The 21432-nt window shown below is 41.0% G+C and overlaps 1 protein-coding gene across 1 annotated transcript in view; it reads right to left on the bottom strand.

Annotated features, from left to right (window-relative positions):
- The window catches only part of LOC114661903 (uncharacterized), an 80865-nt gene extending 59701 nt beyond the window's left edge, over positions 1–21164 (bottom strand). The window contains exon 1 of the mRNA XM_028815133.2: positions 20447–21164. Within this exon, the coding sequence (XP_028670966.1) occupies positions 20447–20506 (60 nt within the window). The 5' untranslated portion in view covers positions 20507–21164. The remainder of the gene's footprint in view (positions 1–20446) is intronic.
- Between the last annotated feature and the right edge of the window lie 268 nt (positions 21165–21432).

The raw sequence follows: 21432 nt of genomic DNA, 5'->3' as shown, positions 1-21432 counted from the left end.
TCTTGATTTGGAAAGTGGGCTTGTCATTAGATTGTTGAGAAATTAGGAGGTGGCTAACTTTCACCTCCTCCAACTGACAATTGGACCACGTGGACTGGGAAGACTGAAGACGAACATGTAATAATGATGATGGTGGTGATGGGAGGGACACTAATAGGGGGAATTCAGAGTATGCATAGGAGCCCCAAGCACTAAAGGGGTCCTAAGATACAGTTTTTGACTCGTATGAAATTTTTATTTTATAAAAGTCATGAAGAACGGAGGCTCAAAACCAAATCATGTATACCCACTCAATACAGCGTGTTGCTCCCCTGAATGATGGACAGATCCCTCCTGAGAATCTGCCTTCGGTGCTGGAGTTGTCCCCCATCAAATGAACAGGCAGGCGGGAGTGTATGGAAAGCTCTAAACAGATTTTGCCTTCAATTCATTTCCATCTCTCTCCTTCTCCTGGATTGACAAGTACAAACAGAGGCTTTAGACTGCGCACATGTTAAGCAGATTCCTCGCAGCGCCTCGATGAAGCAAAACCTGCGGCCGCAAAGTGCCTGGAAGCGCAGACGCAGGCGCACGCGCACCCACACGCACGTAGCTGTATACATGAGAGGTGCCGGCGGGAGCAATCAGCTTGGCTAATGAGAGATCAAGGAGTTGATTAGAGGGCGGGGGTACAGTTAGGGAACAGGCGTCAGAACTTGGATGATTTCACAGCTAATTAAGTAAATAGGCGGGTTATCAATGAGTGCATTCCAGAAACAAAATGTCGATCACTTGCTGACATTACAGCGAACGCAGAGGGTCTGCTTGTGATTGGGGGTCACGCTGCAGCTGCCGTGGGTGACAAAGCAGACTGCAAATGCTTAAACGAGATCTCTTTGCTTCAGCTGTCATCGCCACTTTTCCAGTATGGATGTGTAACTGGGTTCACAATCTACCGGGCGGCGCTCCCTTCTGGCATGTTAATTTGAGTTCTTCGCGGAGCGCAGCCGTCGGCTTCTAACTATGAGGATGAAGTGGGGTTTTTGGAGCATTTTTTTTTTTTAAACTGATGGGAGATGATCAATACTGTAGTAATGCTTAAAATTGCTGTATTCATACTTGCTAAATGCGAGGAAAGGGTTTTCCAATGCAGAATAGCAGAACACAGCAAGAGCAGATCAAAAAGGCCGCTCAGCATTCATTTGCTCCGCTGTATCAGTTGAAGTCAGTTGTGTCATATTGTTAGGTGAATCACACCAGGAGAAAACCTGACTCTTACTTTGTGGCTAGCAGAGCGCACTTGCACGCAGGGGATGAACATTTATGGAGTCTGAATTTTAACATGAATCAGCTGAGACACAAACACACATGACACTCATAAAAATAAAGTTGCCAGAGTGGTTCTTTAGAGTGATGCCATTGAGGAACCATTTTGGGTTCCCAGAAGACCCACCCTCATGAAGTTTCCAGAAAGAACCTTTCATTTATTTAGTTCTGTAACAGGCTCCATACAATAAATAATGAATAGATGACAACAGATTTGAGAAATACCAATGGGTTCCTGAAAACAGGCTAATCTGTTTCTAGACTTCTCTAGCGCCTTCAACACAATCCAACCTCTGCTACTTAGGGACAAGCTGACAGAGATGGGATTAGATTCATACCTAGTGGCATGGATCGTGGACTATCTTAAAGACAGACCTCAGTATGTGCGTCTTGGGAACTGCACGTCTGACATTGTGGTCAGCAACACAGGAGCGCCACAAGGGACTGTACTTTCTCCGGTCCTGTTCAGCCTATATACATCGGACTTCCAATACAACTCGGAGTCCTGCCATGTGCAAAAGTTCGCTGATGACACTGCTATCGTGGGCTGTATCAGGAATGGGCTGGAGGAGGAGTATAGGGACCTAATCAATGACTTTGTTAAATGGTCCGACTCAAACCACCTACACCTGAACACCAGCAAAACCAAGGAGCTGGTGGTGGATTTTAGGAGGCCTAGACCCCTCATAGACCCAGTGATCATCAAAGGTGACTGTGTGCAGATGGTGCAGACCTATAAATATCTGGGAGTGCAGCTGGATGATAAATTAGACTGGACTGCCAATACTGATGCGCTGTGCAAGAAAGGACAAAGCCGGTTATACTTCCTTAGAAGGCTGGCTTCCTTCAACATCTGCAATAAGATGCTGCAGATGTTCTATCAAACAGTTGTGGCGAGCGCCCTCTTCTACGCAGTGGTGTGCTGGGGAGGCAGCATTAAGAGGAAAGACGCCTCACGCCTGGACAAACTGGTGAGGAAGGCAGGCTCTATTGTTGGCATGGAGCTGGACAGTTTAACATCTGTGGCAGAGCGAAGGGCTCTCAGCAGGCTCCTATCAATTATGGAGAATCCACTGCATCCACTAAATAATGTCATCTCCAGACAGAAGAGCAGCTTCAGCGACAGACTGCTGTCACTGTCCTGCTCTACAGACAGATTGAGGAGATCGTTCCTCCCCCAAACTATGCGACTCTTTAATTCCACCAGGGGGGGGTAAACGTTAATATTTAACATTATACATAGTTATTGTCTGTTTTTTTCACCTGTATTATTATCATTCTTTAATTTAATATTATTTATTGTATCAGTATGCTGCTGCTGAAGAATGTGAATTTCCCATTGGGATTAATAAAGTATCTATCTATCTATCTATCTATCTATCTATCTATCTATCTATCTATCTATCTATCTATCTATCTATCTAATTTCAGGCTTTCTTAATCTGTTAGTGTCCTGCTAGGTACCATACATTAAAGATTTTGGAGCTTTTCCACATATTAGGAGGGATTTCAAAACGCAGTTAACCGACTTCATGTGCAAAGAATGAAAAAAGTCAGCAATAGTTCAACGAGGAACTACACAACTCAGTAAAGAACCATGAAGTATAATTAAAGAACCAGCAATTTTATGAGTGAACAAGCAGAATAATGAAACGTAATATTAATCAAATTCAGGAATAGAGCAGGCCAAAGCTTATGGAAGCGGCAAAACACAAAGCAGGAACCAACCAAGCTTGCCCAGATGCCCACAATCACACAAGCCAATTTGGCATTGTCAATTAAACTAAAGCCAACAAAACCAGAGACCCCAGGAACAAACCTTGGCAAACACTAGGAGAAGATGTAAACTCCATACAGAATATGCCCAAATGTTAGACTGAGATCTTTTGGTGAGTCCACGGTGCTAAATATTGTATCACCATGGCCACCCATCACAAGGTTATTCTTAGTATGCTGCATTTGGCTATCACTGTAAATCAGGACTACTTACAACACTGGGAGTTATTACACTTGTAGACATCCATATGTTTAGAACATTATTGAATACAACCACTGGTCATGTCTCCTCTAATAATATGGAAACCTGCTGCAATGTCTGTGCACACCACTTCCCCCCTGCTCCCCTACTGTCCATAGATTCAGTTATTCAACTGGCAAATTATTATATGGGATTAAACATTGTAACCACAAGGGAGCACAACCGAGCCCCAAACCACAGACACAATGTTATCCAACACAATTATTTGCCACCAACACTTTTCAAATAACCACCAAACAAAATGCTCAAGTACAAACAGATTCTCTCCCACTTTGTGCCACCAGTTGAGTGTCGCCCACTGCCTCCCGACTCTGACTTCCTGAAGTGAGGCTGTGGGCTTCTTTTAAACCGGACCTGGGACTGCTTCTGGTCATCTGTAGTTCTACTGGGTGAAGCAGAAACTGGGGGGTAGTCCCTGCCCCAGTACCACCCTTTGGTAGACCCCGACAGATTTGTACTTCAGGACTCCAAGTCCTCTGTCACATTGCGGGTGCCTCAAATAGGTTGAGCCTGGAGGAACACTGACACCTGCTGCTTGGGGGAATGAACTGCACCCGGCATTCATGTTTTCCCAGTCCATTTATTATCACTCTTTCCATGCCAGGATGAAAAATTAGGGAGTGGTCTCCCCTCGACTTTCTCGTATACTCAGATATGGGGATGGATATTTGAGGAGTAAACTGCAAGACAAGGATTAAATTTTTATATTATGTACATTAAAGAACCATCAACAATAAATCAAATCAAATTAATAATATATTGAAGAATTATTATAAAAGTAAAGTTGAATAAATGGGACTCTGCAGCTGCATGAATAAAAGGTAAAGTACCACTTTTGGTCAGCGGAAATAGCCTAAAAGTTGATAGAAATCTACATTTTTGTACTTAATACTTGTATGCAAAATTTGGTTGACCTAAGTGAAAGCGTACACAAGTTATTGTGTTTACACACACACACAGAGACAGACACACAGACATAATTCCAAAAATTGTATTTTCAGACTCAGGGAGGTCTAAAACGTAGAGATTCATCAAAATCACAAAATAGAATTTTTGGAGAATTCCAACACTTTCCCTATGCTTCGTATATGAGAAAGTAAGAGAGGTCTAAAATGTTGAAATTCATCAAAATCTCGATATCGAATATTAAGATTATTACAATATTTTCCCTATACTTTGTATACAAGAAAGTCAGGGAGGTCTAAAATGCTAAGATTAATCAAAATCTCGACATTGAATTTTTGGACGATTACAATACTTTCCCTATAGATAGATAGATAGATAGATAGATAGATAGATAGATAGATAGATAGATAGATAGATAGATAGATAGATAGATAGATAGATAGATAGATAGATAGATAGATACTTTATTAATCCCAATGGGAAATACGTCATATACGAGAAAGTCAGGGAGGTCTAAAATGTTGTGATTAATCAAAATCTCAACATTGAATTTTTGGAGGATTCCAACACTTTCCCTGTACTTCATATACGAGAAAGTCAGGGAGGTCTAAAATGTTGAGATTAATCAAAATCTCAACATTGAATTATTGGACGATTACAATACTTTCCCTGTACTTCGTATACGAGAAAGTCAGGGATGTCTAAAATGTCAAGATTTATCAAAATCTCGACATTGAATTATTGGACGATTACAATACTTTCCCTGTACTTTGTATACGAGATAGTCAGGGATGTCTAAAATGTCAAGATTTATCAAAATCTCGACATTGAATTATTGGATGATTACAATACTTTCCCTATACTTCGTATACGAGATAGTCAGGGATGTCTAAAATGTCAAGATTTATCAAAATCTCGAAATTGAATTTTTGGATGATTACAATACTCTCCCTATACTTCGTATACGAGAAAGTCAGGGAGGTCTAAAATGTTTCGATTAATCAAAATCTCGACATTGAATTTTTGGAGGATTCCAACACTTTCCCTGTACTTCGTATACGAAAAAGTCAGAGAGGTCAAAAACATTGAGATTCATCAATATTTCAACATTGAATTTTTGGACGATTACAATACTTCTCCTATACTTTGTATACAAGAAAGTAACAATGTAAGGCATTCCGGCTGGGTCGAGTCTCAGCTCCCACCATCACTCCACTATGGACTCTCTGGACAAGAAATCATCCTCCATCCCAGTCGGAATGCCTGTCCTTCCTCTGGGGACGATAAGCTTATTCCAGTACAGGAGCCTTCCCCCCACTGCTCCTTTGTTTTGTCCTCCTGCCCGGGTAAGGCTCCCATCGTCCCCATCCTGTACGGGATGCCAGATAATCCTGCCTGGCACTTACATCAGTTATTTCTGAGGTTTTATCTACAATTTTACTGCTTTAATTGAACTCACACAACCACTTCAAGTTTTCCATTAACTTGCCTTTCATTAGACAACGGCTGTAGCCATTCTTCTCTCAGGTCATGGTGTCAATCACCTCGCTGTCGAGGCGTCTCAAACAGTAGCAGACAGGTGATCAGTTGCTGAATTTTAATTACTTTGAGAGAAATGGTCTGATTCAAATTCAATTAAAGACACAAAGGACTCTGGTGGATTATGTAAATGAAGATGTTGTTTGGGTGAGGAGCACATGTCCTTGAATGAGAATGAATGTTTTGTGTTGGAGACAGATTCATGTAAATCAGGGCTAAAAGGTAGACTGTGTAAACTGGCGACAAGGTAGAGACTACTCCGTTTTAACGTGCCACTCCTGTATGAATTAATGACTCCCAAACCGACATTAGGCAACCGTAGTGATTCTAACAACAAAAAAAAAAATCCTTCATCACGTTGTCTAATAACCCAAATCTCTGAGACGCCATCATTTTTTTCCCACAGTACTCCATCTGTCTTATTCTTTTTGGTAGCCTGTACTTTCAAAGACAGGGAAGACTTTTCTGGTCAGGTTCAATGTAAGAAGCAGCACTGGACGTAACACACTGATCTACCTCATGGCCCAGTCACATAGACCCACCAACTCACTCCCCATCTATTTTTACTCTTTAACAATCCACCTAAGCAGTCATTCTTGGACAATGTGAAAAAAAAACAGACTGCTGAATCACATCAACATGCAAACTCCCTGCCTGACAATCAAATTCAGACCCTTCTAACCAATAAATCATAGCATTAAATTAACAACTGTCATGGCGTAATTTATCAGATAATCAGCTTCTATTCATATCATTGTAGAATGATGCGTGGAGAAAGAGAGTAACAATAAGGAGTATAGCATAGTGGCCAGAACATTGGATCTTCAACCACAAGACTGCCAGTTCCACAATCATAAAGTAAGTTACCAGTCACTGTTCAGACAGCGCCTGTCACAGAGAATACAGCTACTAGTTACACACTGTAGGCGTGTGTGTTGCATTCATGGTCAGTCTTTATTTAGAGTTCATTTAGGAAAAGTACTATTTAAAGTGCTCTGCAACTTCTTCATCAGCGAGTGAATCACCAATGTCAAGTATATCCATATCTGGAAACACCAGAAGGACTTGGAAAAAGGACACAACATTTGCACAGCAATAATTAGACAATGGAAGAAAATTAAGTGTCGTGGAATAAATCCAGAAATTCTGTTGGATGGGAAACCTTCAGTCCTTCTGTCCTTACAAATGTTAGATTCTCTGACCCATGGAATGAGGTTCCAGAAAATTACAATCTAAAATGGTTTGGAAGGTGCAAAACAGAGAAAATTAACATTAATAGTTTACACACAAATGCAAATAGTGCATCTTACTGGGCTAAGCATGGACTTGAGAAAACTACACAATCCCACCGCCGGCTCACTCTCTGACCGGGACCACATGGAGTAAACATTCTGTCCTGTCGTCGGGAGAGGAGCTGCAAGGTCAATAACAACTACCTGAATACAGCCCACTGCAGTACAGCCATAAGTACAAAAAACATATCAGAAGTACATACTGTATGCTAACGTACAAACAAAAGTGACTTTTATAGTGCATGAGGAAAAGCAAAGATGTTCTGCTCACTAGTGTTCATTTGGCAACGCTTCAGTGTAAGTAACCATTATCAGCAAGTATTAACAATCTGAATGTTAAAAATCATTTCATCCTTTTTAATATGATAAAATACAATGAAAAATGCCAATAAAATACTGTATTTCAGGAGACATAATATTATAAATGATTTAATATTATTAATATCATAGTTAGTAAAGTGTTTATAGACTCTTAATAGCTGATTTGCAATGGACACATTAAGTGTGATCTAACATTTCCACAGGTGAATATCTTTATGGGCGGCATGGTGGCACAGTGGGTAGCACTGCTGCCTCGCAGTTGGGAGATCTGGGGACCTGGGTTCGCTTCCCGGGTCCTCTCTGCGTGGAGTTTGCATGTTCTCCCTGTGTCTGCGAGGGTTTCCTCCGAGCACTCTGGTTTCCTCCCACATGTCCAAAGACATGCAGGTTAGGTGGATTGGCGATTCTAAAATTGGCCTTGGTGTTTGTGTGTGTCCTGCGGTGGGTTGGCACCCTGCCCGGGATTGGTTCCTGCCTTGTGCGCTGGGATTGGCTCCAGCAGACCCCGTGACCCTGTGTTCGGATTCAGCGGGTTGGAAAATGGATGGAATATCTTTATTTCTGAAATATGAATTTTGGGCTGTCGTAAATATGATTTAAACTACCTGAATTTGGATAGATGGACAGATTATTAAAGTTTAAATAAATAATAAGTTTAGATAGATAGATAGATAGATAGATAGATAGATAGATAGATAGATAGATAGATAGATAGATAGATAGATAGATAGATAGATAGATAGATAGATAGATAGATAGATTTTCATTTCAGTATAGTTGGTAGGATAAGATAGCTAGATAGATACTAATTTTAGTATAGTAGGCAGGATAGATAGATAGATAGATAGATAGATAGATAGATAGATAGATAGATAGATAGATAGATAGATAGATAGATAGATAGATAGATAGATAGATAGATAGATAGATAGATAGATAGATATTTTAGTATAGTAGGCAGGATAAATATTAATTTTACTATAGATAGATAGATAGATAGATAGATAGATAGATAGATAGATAGATAGATAGATAGATAGATAGATAGATAGATAGATAGATAGATAGATATTTTAGTATAGTAGGCAGGATAAATATTAATTTTACTATAGATAGATAGATAGATAGATAGATAGATAGATAGATAGATAGATAGATAGATAGATAGATAGATAGATAGATAGATAGATAGATAGATAGATAGATAGATAGATAGATAGATAGATAGAGAAATACGGAGACCAATGAAAGTTTACAACAATGTTATACGTTGACTTGTTGGAATTATCTTTCTCTGTAGCACATTTCATAAACTCACCAGAGCAAAGAGCATGACAGAGCAGTTTAACAACATATTTCTATAGTTTTTAAACTCTTTATAAATTAAGTTTATCATTTTTATGTATTTGAATGATGACTGCAATCATTTTTGAGGCAAGCTTTATGTTTTTGGCTTCTGCCTGTTTTTTCCAGAATAGGCAGCTGCTCCCTGCAATCCAGAATTGAAAACGTGTAAAATGGATGGATGAATGGAAATATCTGAAGTGGGAAAATGCAACCAGTCTGTTGGATTCTGTCGTGGTTTCATTCCAGTCGATGTGTTTCTGGACACTACATTTGATGTTTTTTTGTGTAATGCTGTTTCAGCTGGCAGCATTTGTAAACTGATTCTTACACATAATTAATCAAACAGACAACTGGGTTATTTAAGCAGGACACATGCTCTCCTGCTGCTTCATTTTTCTTCAGTGGTGACTGGGGAAGCCATTTCAAAGGCCGGCTGATTGAGAAGGAGAAGATGTTGGTCAGGAGCTGGCGGCCCAGCACTTAAAGACATCAATTACAGCGAGCCTGGCCTGCAATTGAGGTCTGTGCATATTGGAGACACCTCAGTGACTGAAAGAAATGTAAAATGTGATTTATTGTGTGGGTGTCATGAAATGACTCGTTTTTTTTTTCAGCTATATGTGCATTAATTTATGTGTTTGTGCGATGTTAACTCTTGAAAACAAAAAGTGGTTCATTGTATTGGTTCTTTAGATAGGTGCCCCAGGGCAACCATTTTTGGGTCCCAAAAGAGCGAATCACAAGTAGGTTCCAGAAAGAGCCTTTGCCTCCATAACTGGTTCCACAGGTAACCATAATAAATGATAACAGGTTTGTGAATTTCTAATGAGATCAAAACTTTACAAGGACTCTTGCTGCTCCAATAGCTCAGGCACAGTTCAGGTTTTCCTAATTTCAATTTCATTTCTTTATTGTCATATGTACACGTACAAGTACCATGTACAATGAAATGCTTGCTTGCATGTGCCCCTGCAGACAGTGAACATAATTGCAGTACCCTCAGATAGTTTATACCTTAAATATCTCCATTTTAGGGACCTTTTCAAACCCCAAAGAGCCAATTTCACATGCCAAAAACCCTGTCCAGAACGGTTCTTTTAGGAGCCACACAACCCAGTAAAGGGCCATTTTAGAACCAGTATTTTGAAGTGTATGTTAATTAATAAATATATTAATCTATGAAATTTCTTTTTGTCCATTGAAATGCTGCCTAAACTTGCAGTATAGGCTGATGTTTATACAAAGAGGATTTCAACATCTTTTTTTTAGTATAACAAACAAGAAGAAAGACTCATGTGGGGGTGAACATTCAGAATGTGCAGCAAAAGGAAGCATTTTCTCATTTTTCAGCAGTTTTAGTATAGTAGGCAGGATAGCACAGGTAGAAAGATATCAATATAAGGACGGACAGACAGACAGACGGGCGGATAGACAGACAGACAAACAGATAGATAGATAGATAGATAGATAGATAGATAGATAGATAGATAGATAGATAGATAGATAGATAGATAGATAGATAGATAGATAGATAGATAGATAGATAGATAGATAGATAGAAAGTATAGTTGTAGGAACTTTAATGGTCGCACTATTCATTCATACTCACTTAGGACTGTAAAGCCGTGAGGTAGACACACTAACTACTGGGAACACAGTTTTATAGGGAAAGTGTGTCAAGTAAAGACAATGCGGCTAAACTCTTAGAAACAGGAGTTCTTTAATGCCAGTTTTAGTTGGTTCCGTATTTTCTTGTATAACTGTTGCTGTGCAGAACCATCTCATTTTGGTAAATGTTTTTTGTTTATGAAACTGGGCTTTAAAATGGTCTCTAAAATGTGGACAAGATATAACCCTTTATTGTTTATCAGGCGGTTTGGTGGACTCAGGATTGGGTCACTGCTTTTTGCAGATGATGTTGTCCTGTTTGCTTCATCAGGCCGTGATCTTCAGCTCTCTCTGGATCGGTTCGCAGCTGAGTGTGAAGCGGCTGGGATGAGAACCAGCACCTCCAAATCCGAGACCATGGTCTTCAGCCGGAAAAGGGTGGAGTGCCCTCTTAGGGTTGGGGGTGAGATCCTGCCCCAAGTGGAGGAGTTCAAGCATCTCGGGGTCTTGTTCACAAGTGAGGGAAGAATGGAGCGTGAGATCGACAGGCGGATCGGTGCGGCGTCCGCAGTGATGCGGGCTCTGCATCTGTCTGTCTTGGTGAAAAAGGAGCTGAGCCATAAGGCAAAACTCTCAATTTTAGCAGTCGATCTATGTTCCTACCCTCACCTATGGTCATGAGTTATGGGTAGTGACCGAAAGAACGAGATCGCGAATACAAGCGGCTGAAATGAGTTTCCTCTGCAGGGTGTCTGGGCTTTCCCTTAAAGATAATGTGAGAAGCTCAGTCATCCAGGATGGGCTCAGAGTAGAGCCGCTGCTCCTCCGCATCGAGAGGAGTCAGATGAGGTGGTTCGGGCATCTGATCAGGATGCCTCCTGGACGCCTCCCTGGTGAGGTGTTCCCAGCACGTCTAACCAGGAGGAGGCCCTGGGGAAGACTCAGGACATGCTGTAGGGACTATGACTCACGGCTGGCCTAGGAACGCCTCGGGATTCCCCCGGAAGAGCTAGAAGAAGTGGCCGGGGAGAGGGAAGTCTGGGCATCTCTGCTCAAGCTGCTGCCCCTGCGACCCGACCTCGGATAAGCAGAAGAGGATGGATGGATGGATGTTTTGCAGGCTACCTAGCGAGATACTAAAAGATGAATGACATCTGAACTTAACCAGTGTGATTGTATGCAGCAAATATCTTTTAACACTGGGAACCCTTTGGTATTTCACAAATCTTAAATCATCTATTCATAATTATTTATGGATCCTATTAAGGGTCAGGCGGCATGGTGGCGCAGTGGTGCCTCGCAGTTAGGAGACCCGGGTTTGCTCCTGCGTGAAGTTTGAATGTACTCCCCGTGTCTGCGTGGTTTTCCTCTGGGTGCTCCGGTTTCCTCCCACAGTCCAAAGACATGCAGGTTAGGTGCATTGGAGATTCTAAATTGTCCCTAGTGTGTGCTTGGTGTGTGTGTGTGTGCCCTGTGGTGTTCGCTGGGATTGGCTACAGAAAATCCAGGTGACCCTGTATTAGGATATAGCTGGTTGGATAATGGATGGATGGATATTAAGGGTCTAAATAAAAGGCTTTTTCTGGAACCTTTATGTAAATTATTCTTTTTGCAGCTAAAAATGGTTCCCCAATGGCATCACACTAAACTACCACCCTGGCAACTTTATTATACGGAGTTGAACTTGATCACTAGACTGTGACTAAGAGCAAATACCTTCAGTTAATTAAACCTGTTAATATCTTGGAAGCCCTCAATAGGTATGTATTTATAAATTGGTTTAAGATTATGGTGTTCAATATTTGTGCTATGTATTACAGATGTTTTATCATCAATACAACATTAAAAGATAAAAAAAAAAATTGCAGGTGAACTAAAATCTGGTCTCGGGCAAGGAGCATTGCTTTTATCTTAATTGACTCTGATGCAGGACCCTTAAAATAAAAGATAAAAAGCTTTGAGTGTTTTCTTTGAAGATAAATCTGCCAGCATTGTAAGCAAAGACAAAAATGAAGCACTCTGAGCTAACGTGGTCATTTGGAAACCACAAGGTAATCACTTAGGGGTGCCGCGGTTCCACCTGACTTCACTAAGAGTGGCTAAACCAGGAGAGAGGCACTGGCACATTTAAAACCGTCAGGTGCACTTGCCACTCCCTCTGACCCTCGATGAGTGCCATCTTCTGCAAAAACTCCCACCTGAAGCAAAACAACTAATGGCTACACTAAGAATCTGATCAAATGCTGAAGATGAGAGTAGCGTCTGCACAATGTGTGACTGCCAATGTCAGAAGCTTTCTTTCTTTTTAGTTATTTTAGTGTGTGTTAAGATGATAGTACATGTTTAATTAATTCATTGATTTATTTATTTAAAGCTACAATAAAAAGCCATATTTTCACCGGGAGACAAAATAATCTATCTATCTATCTATCTATCTATCTATCTATCTATCTATCTATCTATCTATCTATCTATCTATCTATCTATCTATCTATCTATCTATCTATCTATCTATCTATCTATCTATCTATCTATTGTGATATATGGCCGGCAGTTTATCCCAGCCAATACCCCCATGCCGCCAGCTGGAGTCCTCCCTGCCACATGAGGTGGTCCGAGTTCCCGCAGGGCATCCTGTTCAATGAAGTTCAACGTCACAGCCCTGCTGGATACCATGGGGGCCACCAAGGGACATTGCAGGGATGCATGAGAGTTTTTATTATAGCCCGGAAGTACTACCTCATCACGGGGACAGAGGAAATGAAGTACTTCCGGGCTGAAGAAAAAGAATTCATCTGACCCGGAAGTGAAGAACGGAAGCACTTCCGGGTCAGGGAATATAAAAGGGCTGTGGGAGATCCCAGCAGTGAGCCGGAGTTGGGAGGAAGTGCAACAGAGCTGCTGGGTGGAGTGGAGGATTTGATTATTGTTTATTGTATTGATTTATTATTGAGTATTGGTGTATCGTGGAGGTGCTTTGTGCACTTTATTAGAAGAATTCAAATAATTTGTGGTACTTTTACCTAGTGTCTGGACGTGTTGTCTGAGGGTTCAGGGGTCGACAGCACCCCCTATCTATCTATCTATCTATCTATCTATCTATCTATCTATCTATCTATCTATCTATCTATCTATCTATCTATCTATCTATCTATCTATCTATCTATCTATCTATCTATCTATCTATCTATCTATCCTGCCTACTGTACTAAAATATCCTCATAGAGCTATTGCTTAACAAAGCATCATCTCATCCTGGGTAGGGTTCTTTGCTTATAAAGATGATTCTCACTGCTTTGAAAAAAAAAACAAAACTTCCTAACATGTAACAGTAACTCTAATCTAAAAACTCTTAACCCACTGGACTGAATTCACACATAGAAGTTCCTAATTTATGAAAACATAAAAAATCTTTAATGCACAGTGGACTAACAAGTGAGATAGAATAGATGAATGAAATGTGAACTTAGCTTGTGTGACTGTAGGTAGCAAGGATCCTTTAAAGGTTCTTTTAAAATCAGGAACCCAATGGTATTTTAAAAATCTGCTATTATCCATTAATGGTTTAATTAAATAAAGGATCTTTCTGGAACCTTCATGTGGATTATTCTTTACGGAACCAAAAATGTTTCCCCTATGGCATTAATCTGAAGAACCACTGTGACACCTTTATTTTTAAGAGTGTTGTAAAGAGTTTCTAAGCACAAAGTCCCAAGCATGACTCAAAATGCCTATTAAAGGGGGAAAAAACATCAAACCCTGGCTAGTAACTTAAAGCGTGAACATGGAATCTTTATAACTAAAATGATTTAATTTTACAAAAATGTTCTATTTCACAAAATAAACTCTGAAAAGCACAAGAGGCCAAAGAACGTGTTTGAAATAGCAAAGGCAATCCAAGGCAAATGATGTCCGTATACACAGATCCAAAGAATACTCGAGAAACAGAGCACCGAGGTCACAAACCCAGCAAGTCACAAAAGCACAAAAAATTGATAAAAGTGCCAGTGCATTCAATGAACCGCAGGGGACTGTGGGTTTTTCTTAGCCTTTACAGGGCTGAGGGCTTTCCCCTGATGGTGATTGGCAGGTGGTGCCACCTTTTAGGAGACCATCCACAAAACACATGGCTCATGGAAAAAATATTTTGGCATATAGAAACTAAATAATCAACAATGTTAATATAAAAAATTAACTAAATAGATACGTATACGGTAAATGAGAAATTCAAACCCCATTTGGGGACCCTGGCTGAAACATAAGAGCTACTGTATATTGTGAGCATGGGCGTGCCCTTTGATGGACCAATGCTTCACTTTTTGTCTGCTGTGGCCAGGATAAGCTCCGACTTCCCACCACCCCATGCTGGAACAAACGCCGGACGTGGGGATGGAAAGGATCAAGGCCAATGAGTAATAAAGGTGATTTACTGGTTTTCCCGTAACCAAGGAAGACCAAGTAAGAAACTGAAAGATCCAAAGCCCCAATAGGTTGCATTATATTCCCTGATATATTCGATGGACTGACATTTAAACTTCAAAACTTAATACTTGACTTTGGGCCATTTGGTGACTCGATTCTGCCCCTACATTGCAAACATATTTTCCATGTAGAAGGAAATTGTTTTCGTTTTTTTTTTTCTTTTTTCTTTTTCCTAGTAAAATGTCCCAGGGCTACAGATTGTAATGATTCTTCTTCTGTAGAATGACATTTTCTTGGAAAATTAAGAGGGTCTTAAAGGTATATGATGATGAGTTTAAACATTCCAATGTGTGCAGAACACTGGGATTTTGAAATGATTTTGTGGGTTCAGAAAATAGATGACTGGAAAAGGTGATGGTAACTCTAATTCTAGATTACCTCGAGATATTACAAGAGACACCAGAAAGTGTAATGCACTGAGCTGGCTCAGTCTGACCTTGGCACATTTTTATGGACTACTGATGATTTTCCTGTAAAATTAACTTCTAAACCATTTATTCTTTTTTTTCCCTCTTTTTCTATCTACACTTAAAAATAAAGCTGACAGAGTTGTTCCTCCGAGCTATCCCATGATGGTACCATTCTTAGTTCCCAAAAAGAACCATCCACATGAAGGTTCCAGAAAGAACACTTATTCATTTAGACCCGTAACAGCATTCTTAAAAATGAAGGTGCCAGAATGGTTCTTCAAAGCGATACCACAGGGGAACCATATGTGGTCGCCATAAGACCCATCCAGATGAAGGTTCCAGAAAGAACCTTTATTTATTTAGACCTGTAACAGGCTCGATATAGTGAATAACCATAAATAAATGGTGACAGATTTGTGAAATACCAAATGCCTCATGATATTAAAAGGACTCTGTTAGTGTATAATGACACAGGTTGAATTCAGTTTTTCTTAATTTCTTGGTGTCCTGCTATGTAGCCTGCCATACATTACAGATTTCAGTTTGTTTTTCTACACATATTAGGAAGTACAAAGACCCAACTTCAAATAGCAAAGAAACCTTCCCAGAATGGAATGATGCAACGGCTCAACAAGGAACCACACAACCCAATAAAGAACTATAAAAGGCAATTAAAGAACCGGCATTTTTAAATGTGAGGTTCCATAAACAGACATAATGATAATCCATCCATTATCCAACCCACTATATCCTAACTACAGGGTCATGGGGGTCTGACATAATGATAATAGAAGTCTAAAACCCCAAAGAGTTCCGAATTTTAAAAGGACTCTCAATACATAAAACCACACGGGCTAAGTTCAGGTCTTCTTGATCTTTTAGCATCCAAGCCGACAATGCATTAAAGATTTCTGTTACTTCCACATGTTAGGAACCTTTTCAAAATAAACGTTCATATGCAAAGAACCCTTCATAGAATACATATTAAATGGTTCTGTCAAGCAACACGAGGAACCACAGATAACCACACAGGTGCCATTTTAGAACCACTATTTGTAAGAGTGTATGTAGCCTCACATGCAGTGCAAAATGCAACTTCTCGATTCCTACATTGACCTTCTCATTCATTCATTTACTCAACCTCTTATTTAAATATTGGGCCACATGAACAACAATTAAGCACCGGGGCAGTGCGGCTGGGTGTTAAACATCTGTGCCCAAACATCAAAGCTTGAACTTTTGATAGACAAGAACACGCCATTCAGCCCAACAAAGCTGGTCAGTCCTATCCACTTAATTCCTCCAAAATAACATCTTGTCGAGTTTTGAAGGTCCCTAAAGTAATCCCATCTACCACACTCTTAAAAATAAAGGTGCCCAGGTTCTTCAAATCAATGCCATACTGGGAACCATTTTTGCGTCCAACGACATGAAGATTCTATAAAGAACCTTAATTTATGTAGATCTCTAACAGGCTCCATAAAATGAATAACCATGAAGAGGAACCACACAACCCAATAAAGAACTATCCATCCATCCATCCATTTTCCAACCTGCTGAATCCGAACACAGGGTCACGGGGGTCTGCTGGAGCCAATCCCAGCCAACACAGGGCACAAGGCAGGAACCAATCCCAGGCAGGGTGCCAACCCACCGCAGATAAAGAACTATAAAAGGCAATTAAAGAACCGGCATTTTTAAATGTGAGGTTCCATAAACAGACATAATGATAATCCATCCATTATCCAACCCGCTATATCCTAACTACAGGGTCATGGAGGTCTGACATAATGATAATAGAAGTCTAAAACCCCAAAGAGTTCCAGATTTTAAAAGGACTCTCAATACATAAAAGCACATGGACTAAGTTCGGTTCTTCTTGATCTTTTAGCATCCAAGCGGACAATACATTAAAGAGTTCTGTTACTTCCACATGTTAGGAACCTTTTCAAAATAAACGTTCATATGCAAAGAACCCTTCATAGAATACAAATTAAATGGTTCTCTCAAGTAATACGAGGAACTACAGATAACCACACAGGTGCCATTTTAGAACCGCTATTTGTAAGAGTGTAGCCTTACATGCAGTGCAAAATGCAACTTCTCGATTCCGACATTGACCTTCTCATTCATTCATTTACTCAACCTCTTATTTAAATATTGGGCCACATGAACAACGATTAAGCACCAGGGCAGTGCGGCCTGAACGTTTGAACGATTTAGACGAGAACACGCCATTCAGTCCAACAAAGCTGGCCAGTCCTATCCACTTAATTCCTCCAAAATAACATCGAGTTGAGTTTTGAAGGTCCCTAAAGTAATCCCATCTACCACACTCTTAAAAATAAAGTGCCCAGGTTCTTCAAATCAATGCCATACTGGGAACCATTTTTGCGTCCAACGACATGAAGATTCTATAAAGAACCTTAATTTATGTAGATCTCTAACAGGCTCCATAAAATGAATAACCATGAAGAGGAACCACACAACCCAATAAAGAACCATAAAGTGCAACCAAAGAACCAGCATTTTTAAAAGTGTACAACTGTTACAGGAGCTGGTCATTTCATTGTCACCCACATGGTTAAGAAACGTTTAAAAGTTGTGCAGCTACTGGAGACCATTCATATTATGTTCCTTTTCGACTTTCTATTAGTATTACGCGCGACGGCAAGTAGCAGAGATGTACAATAAAAAGGGCAGCAAAAACTTTCACAAAATATAATAAAGCGATGCCACTTCCATCCACCCGGGTAGTTCTATACAATTATCCGAGTTAACTTTTTCTTTTTTAAATTTTATACTATTCTTTTTATTTGCCATGTGTCACACACATAACAGAATCATTACGTAGACTTGTCCATGACATACAAAAGAAAACAGCGTGACGGAGAAGGAAAGTAAAAAGGGACCGCAAAAACTTCCACTAAATACCTGAATAATTTCATAATGCAAACAAAAGCACGACGCACAACAGCAGCGTGCAGACCTTTACTCGTAGCTTCTTTCATGTCAGCTCGCTGGTTGACGAGTCCGTCTCGAAGAGAACCTAATTTTGTAGGCTTTTGTCTAATAACTCGCGCATTTTTACCTTACTAGTCGCGCGCGTGCATCTCTCGTAGAGGAGACTCGCGCTTGTCCAGAATTGAGCTCGCAACCGCAGAAGCCAAAAAAAAGCTCCACTAGGAAATCAAGGCAAGTCCAATTAAGAAATAGAGAGAGAGAGACGCTCGTTAAAGGCGGAAAAATCAACGAGCAACAGTGATAATGAAATGGGGTAGGGATCTGCTATGGTCATCGGACCATCCCGATCGGGTTGACATCCACCAGAGGAATTGGACCTGAATGCCATGCATGGACATTAGGTTACATTGTGCGCATTCGGTGGAGTTGGGGGACTTGTGTGCGCTTTTAAAAGTAAAGGTGCCAGAGTGTTTTTTTTTTTTTTTTCAAAGCGATGGCATAGGGGAACCGTTTTTGGTTTCCAAAAGACCAATCCACGTGAAGGTTTCAGAAAGAACGTTTTATTTATTTAGATCAGTAATAAGACCCGCAGAGTAAATAACCACGAATAGATGGTAACAGATTTATGAAATACCAAATGGGTCAAAATTTTCAACCTGTTAACGCAGGTTAAATTCTGGTTTCCTTAATCTGTTGGTGTCCTGCTAGGTATATCCTACCATAAAGATTTCAGCTTTTCTCAATGTATTAGAAAGTTTTTCAGAGCAGGAAGAAACAACTTCGTATACAAAGAAACCTTCCCAGAACGGAATGGTGCTTTGTTAAGCAATGGCTCCAGAGTGGTGGCCCAGAGGCTACAGATCGGCTCAAATCCCATTACTGACAGAAGGGATCTGGTGGGCGTTTGAACTTTACTCTGAAAATTCTGCAACGGTTGACTCTGCGCTTTGACCCCCATTATTACCTCACGGATTAATAAAGTATATCAAAAATCAATCCAGTAAACAATCATACAGTTCTTAGGCAGGATTGTGTTAATGGGAGGATGCATTATAAAGACATGAGTATAACGTAAATATGTTGGGAGACATGTGTAGCATAACATTCTCAAACAGGTTTAGCTAATTTAGTGTCGTGAGGTGCTGGAGCCTACCCCGGCAGCATCGGGTGCAAAGCAGCCCACTCACGCACACATCCACATTCATCCCCTACAATGGGGTCGCCAAGTAATCTCTTTGAGAATGTGGGTCGGAAAACTGGACTACTGGAATTAAACTTTCTCTCGAGAGAGAGACTGATGGGAGAATGTGCAAACTTTACACGAACATTCTAGAGGAGTGAAACAGCAGCGCTTAAACCGCTACAGAAATGTTAAGGGGGGCGCGTCTGAAATGCTAAGGTGGGCATGGAGTGATGAAGTTTCAAGCAATTAACAGCGCGGGTGTGGGGGCTTGACGTGATATGACCCCACGACCCTGAATTGGCCGAACCGGTTTGTGAATGTTATGCCATGCACATATGTACATTACGTTATATTCATATTTGTTCCCCCACCATGCCATGCACTATACACTCTTAAAAGTAACTGTTCCTTATTCGGACTAGGGGGTCTTTATTGTGTGCGTGTCTGTGTGTGTCATGTATGGGGGGGGGCTATCCCGACCAAATGCTCCTAAATGAACATATGTATTCCTGCAGTTAATTTAAATTGAATTTCTCTGTCACCACAATACATATGTAAAATAAATAATTAAATAATTAAAGCAAGGGGCGTGAGGGACCCAATTCGCTTGTATAGTTTGTTATGATCGCATGGATGAGATGTCGAAATGCTTAAAGGGTGCAGGCGAGCAACAGAAAGGAGCTAAAGTAAACTTGACTTTTGAGCGATGTAACTTCACCTTAATCCGGCATCACACTGAGGGGCACACCTGCTGTGCCCACCTCCGGACCTACTGCTCAATACAGACACGATTTTGAAGCCATGCACATCTGTACACTTCAGAAATTGTTTGCAAGTATCTGGTCTTAAAGTAGTGTGGCATAGTAGGTACGACATTAGCCTGCAAACCGTGCAATTGTGGGTTCAAAGCCCGTTACTGACACTGTGTGACCACAAGCGAGTCACTTCGAATGCGACAGCAGCATAATTGTACCCAATGGTGTCTCACAATAATATGAGATCAAGTAACAACACTACAGAATATATTCAGTCCCCTTCAATCAAGACTTACCTCGGCGCTAGCAAACGTCAAGTAGAAGCTCAGTGACACGAAGAAGGCTCCCAAATGCATCGTGCCTCCGCGATATCAGGTCCCGGGATGAACTGTGCATTTATAGCAATGCAAACATCAAAATCAAGTGCAAAGTTGTGAGACTACGAAAGGTGTAAATCCGACCCCCGGGGCGGGTTTGTGAGGTGTCCCACCCGAGCCCCGGGCTGTAGGCGATGTAACGTGTCTTCTTGCGAACTTTTTTGTTTTCTTCTTCTTCTCTCTTCTTTTAATCCGAAAGTTCACTGGAACCTCCTGTCAAAGTGAGGTGGGACACCACCCGCCCACAAACCGCGATGTTTTAAGATTTAACTGGTAAAAGAGACGACGCCAGTAGAGAAAAAAATAAACTTGTCACTGCTCACGCTACATCCGTACGGCGCCTCCAGTTTGATGTTTTTATTTTTTTTCCTCAAGTGAAGCCTGACATTAAAAACAAGAAAAGTGTATTTCTTCAGGTCCTTCTACAGCCGGACACGCTGTTAACTCTATGCCAATGTTTCGGTCCATCTCCTCTTTTTAATTATTTTACACCTGCAATCCAAACTATGCGCAGCTAAATAAACGACTTCGGGTGTCAGTAGCCAGACAAATCCGCCACCCCAGCCAGCCGCTGTCGCTCTCCTCCTCTCCGCAGGTGTCCGATCCCGTGAGCCTCAAAGTGCGCTCTGCTCACATCGGCGAGCGCGGCTTGTGTTTAGACAGAGAGGAGCGCAGTCTCCGCCTTGGGATGGGAGGGAAAGGGGCGGGCTGGGACAGCAGGGGAAGAGCAGGCACAGGGGAGAACGGGAGAGACCGAGTGACCGAACGACCGACCGACTAACTGACGGACATGAGGCAGGGTGCGCGACTCCTCTCTCGTGTTAAAGTCCGCAACGGTTCTGTAACAGCCATTGGTTCAAAAGGATATGAGAAAAAACCCCAAGACACCGTAACGCTGAGGAAAC

The sequence above is a fragment of the Erpetoichthys calabaricus genome, chromosome 12 (genome assembly GCF_900747795.2).
Source record: "Erpetoichthys calabaricus chromosome 12, fErpCal1.3, whole genome shotgun sequence".
In the NCBI taxonomy this organism is placed as follows: Eukaryota; Metazoa; Chordata; class Cladistia; order Polypteriformes; family Polypteridae; genus Erpetoichthys; species Erpetoichthys calabaricus.
The sequence above is the reverse complement of the archived record's forward strand: the minus strand, read 5'-3'. Positions and strand labels throughout refer to the sequence as shown.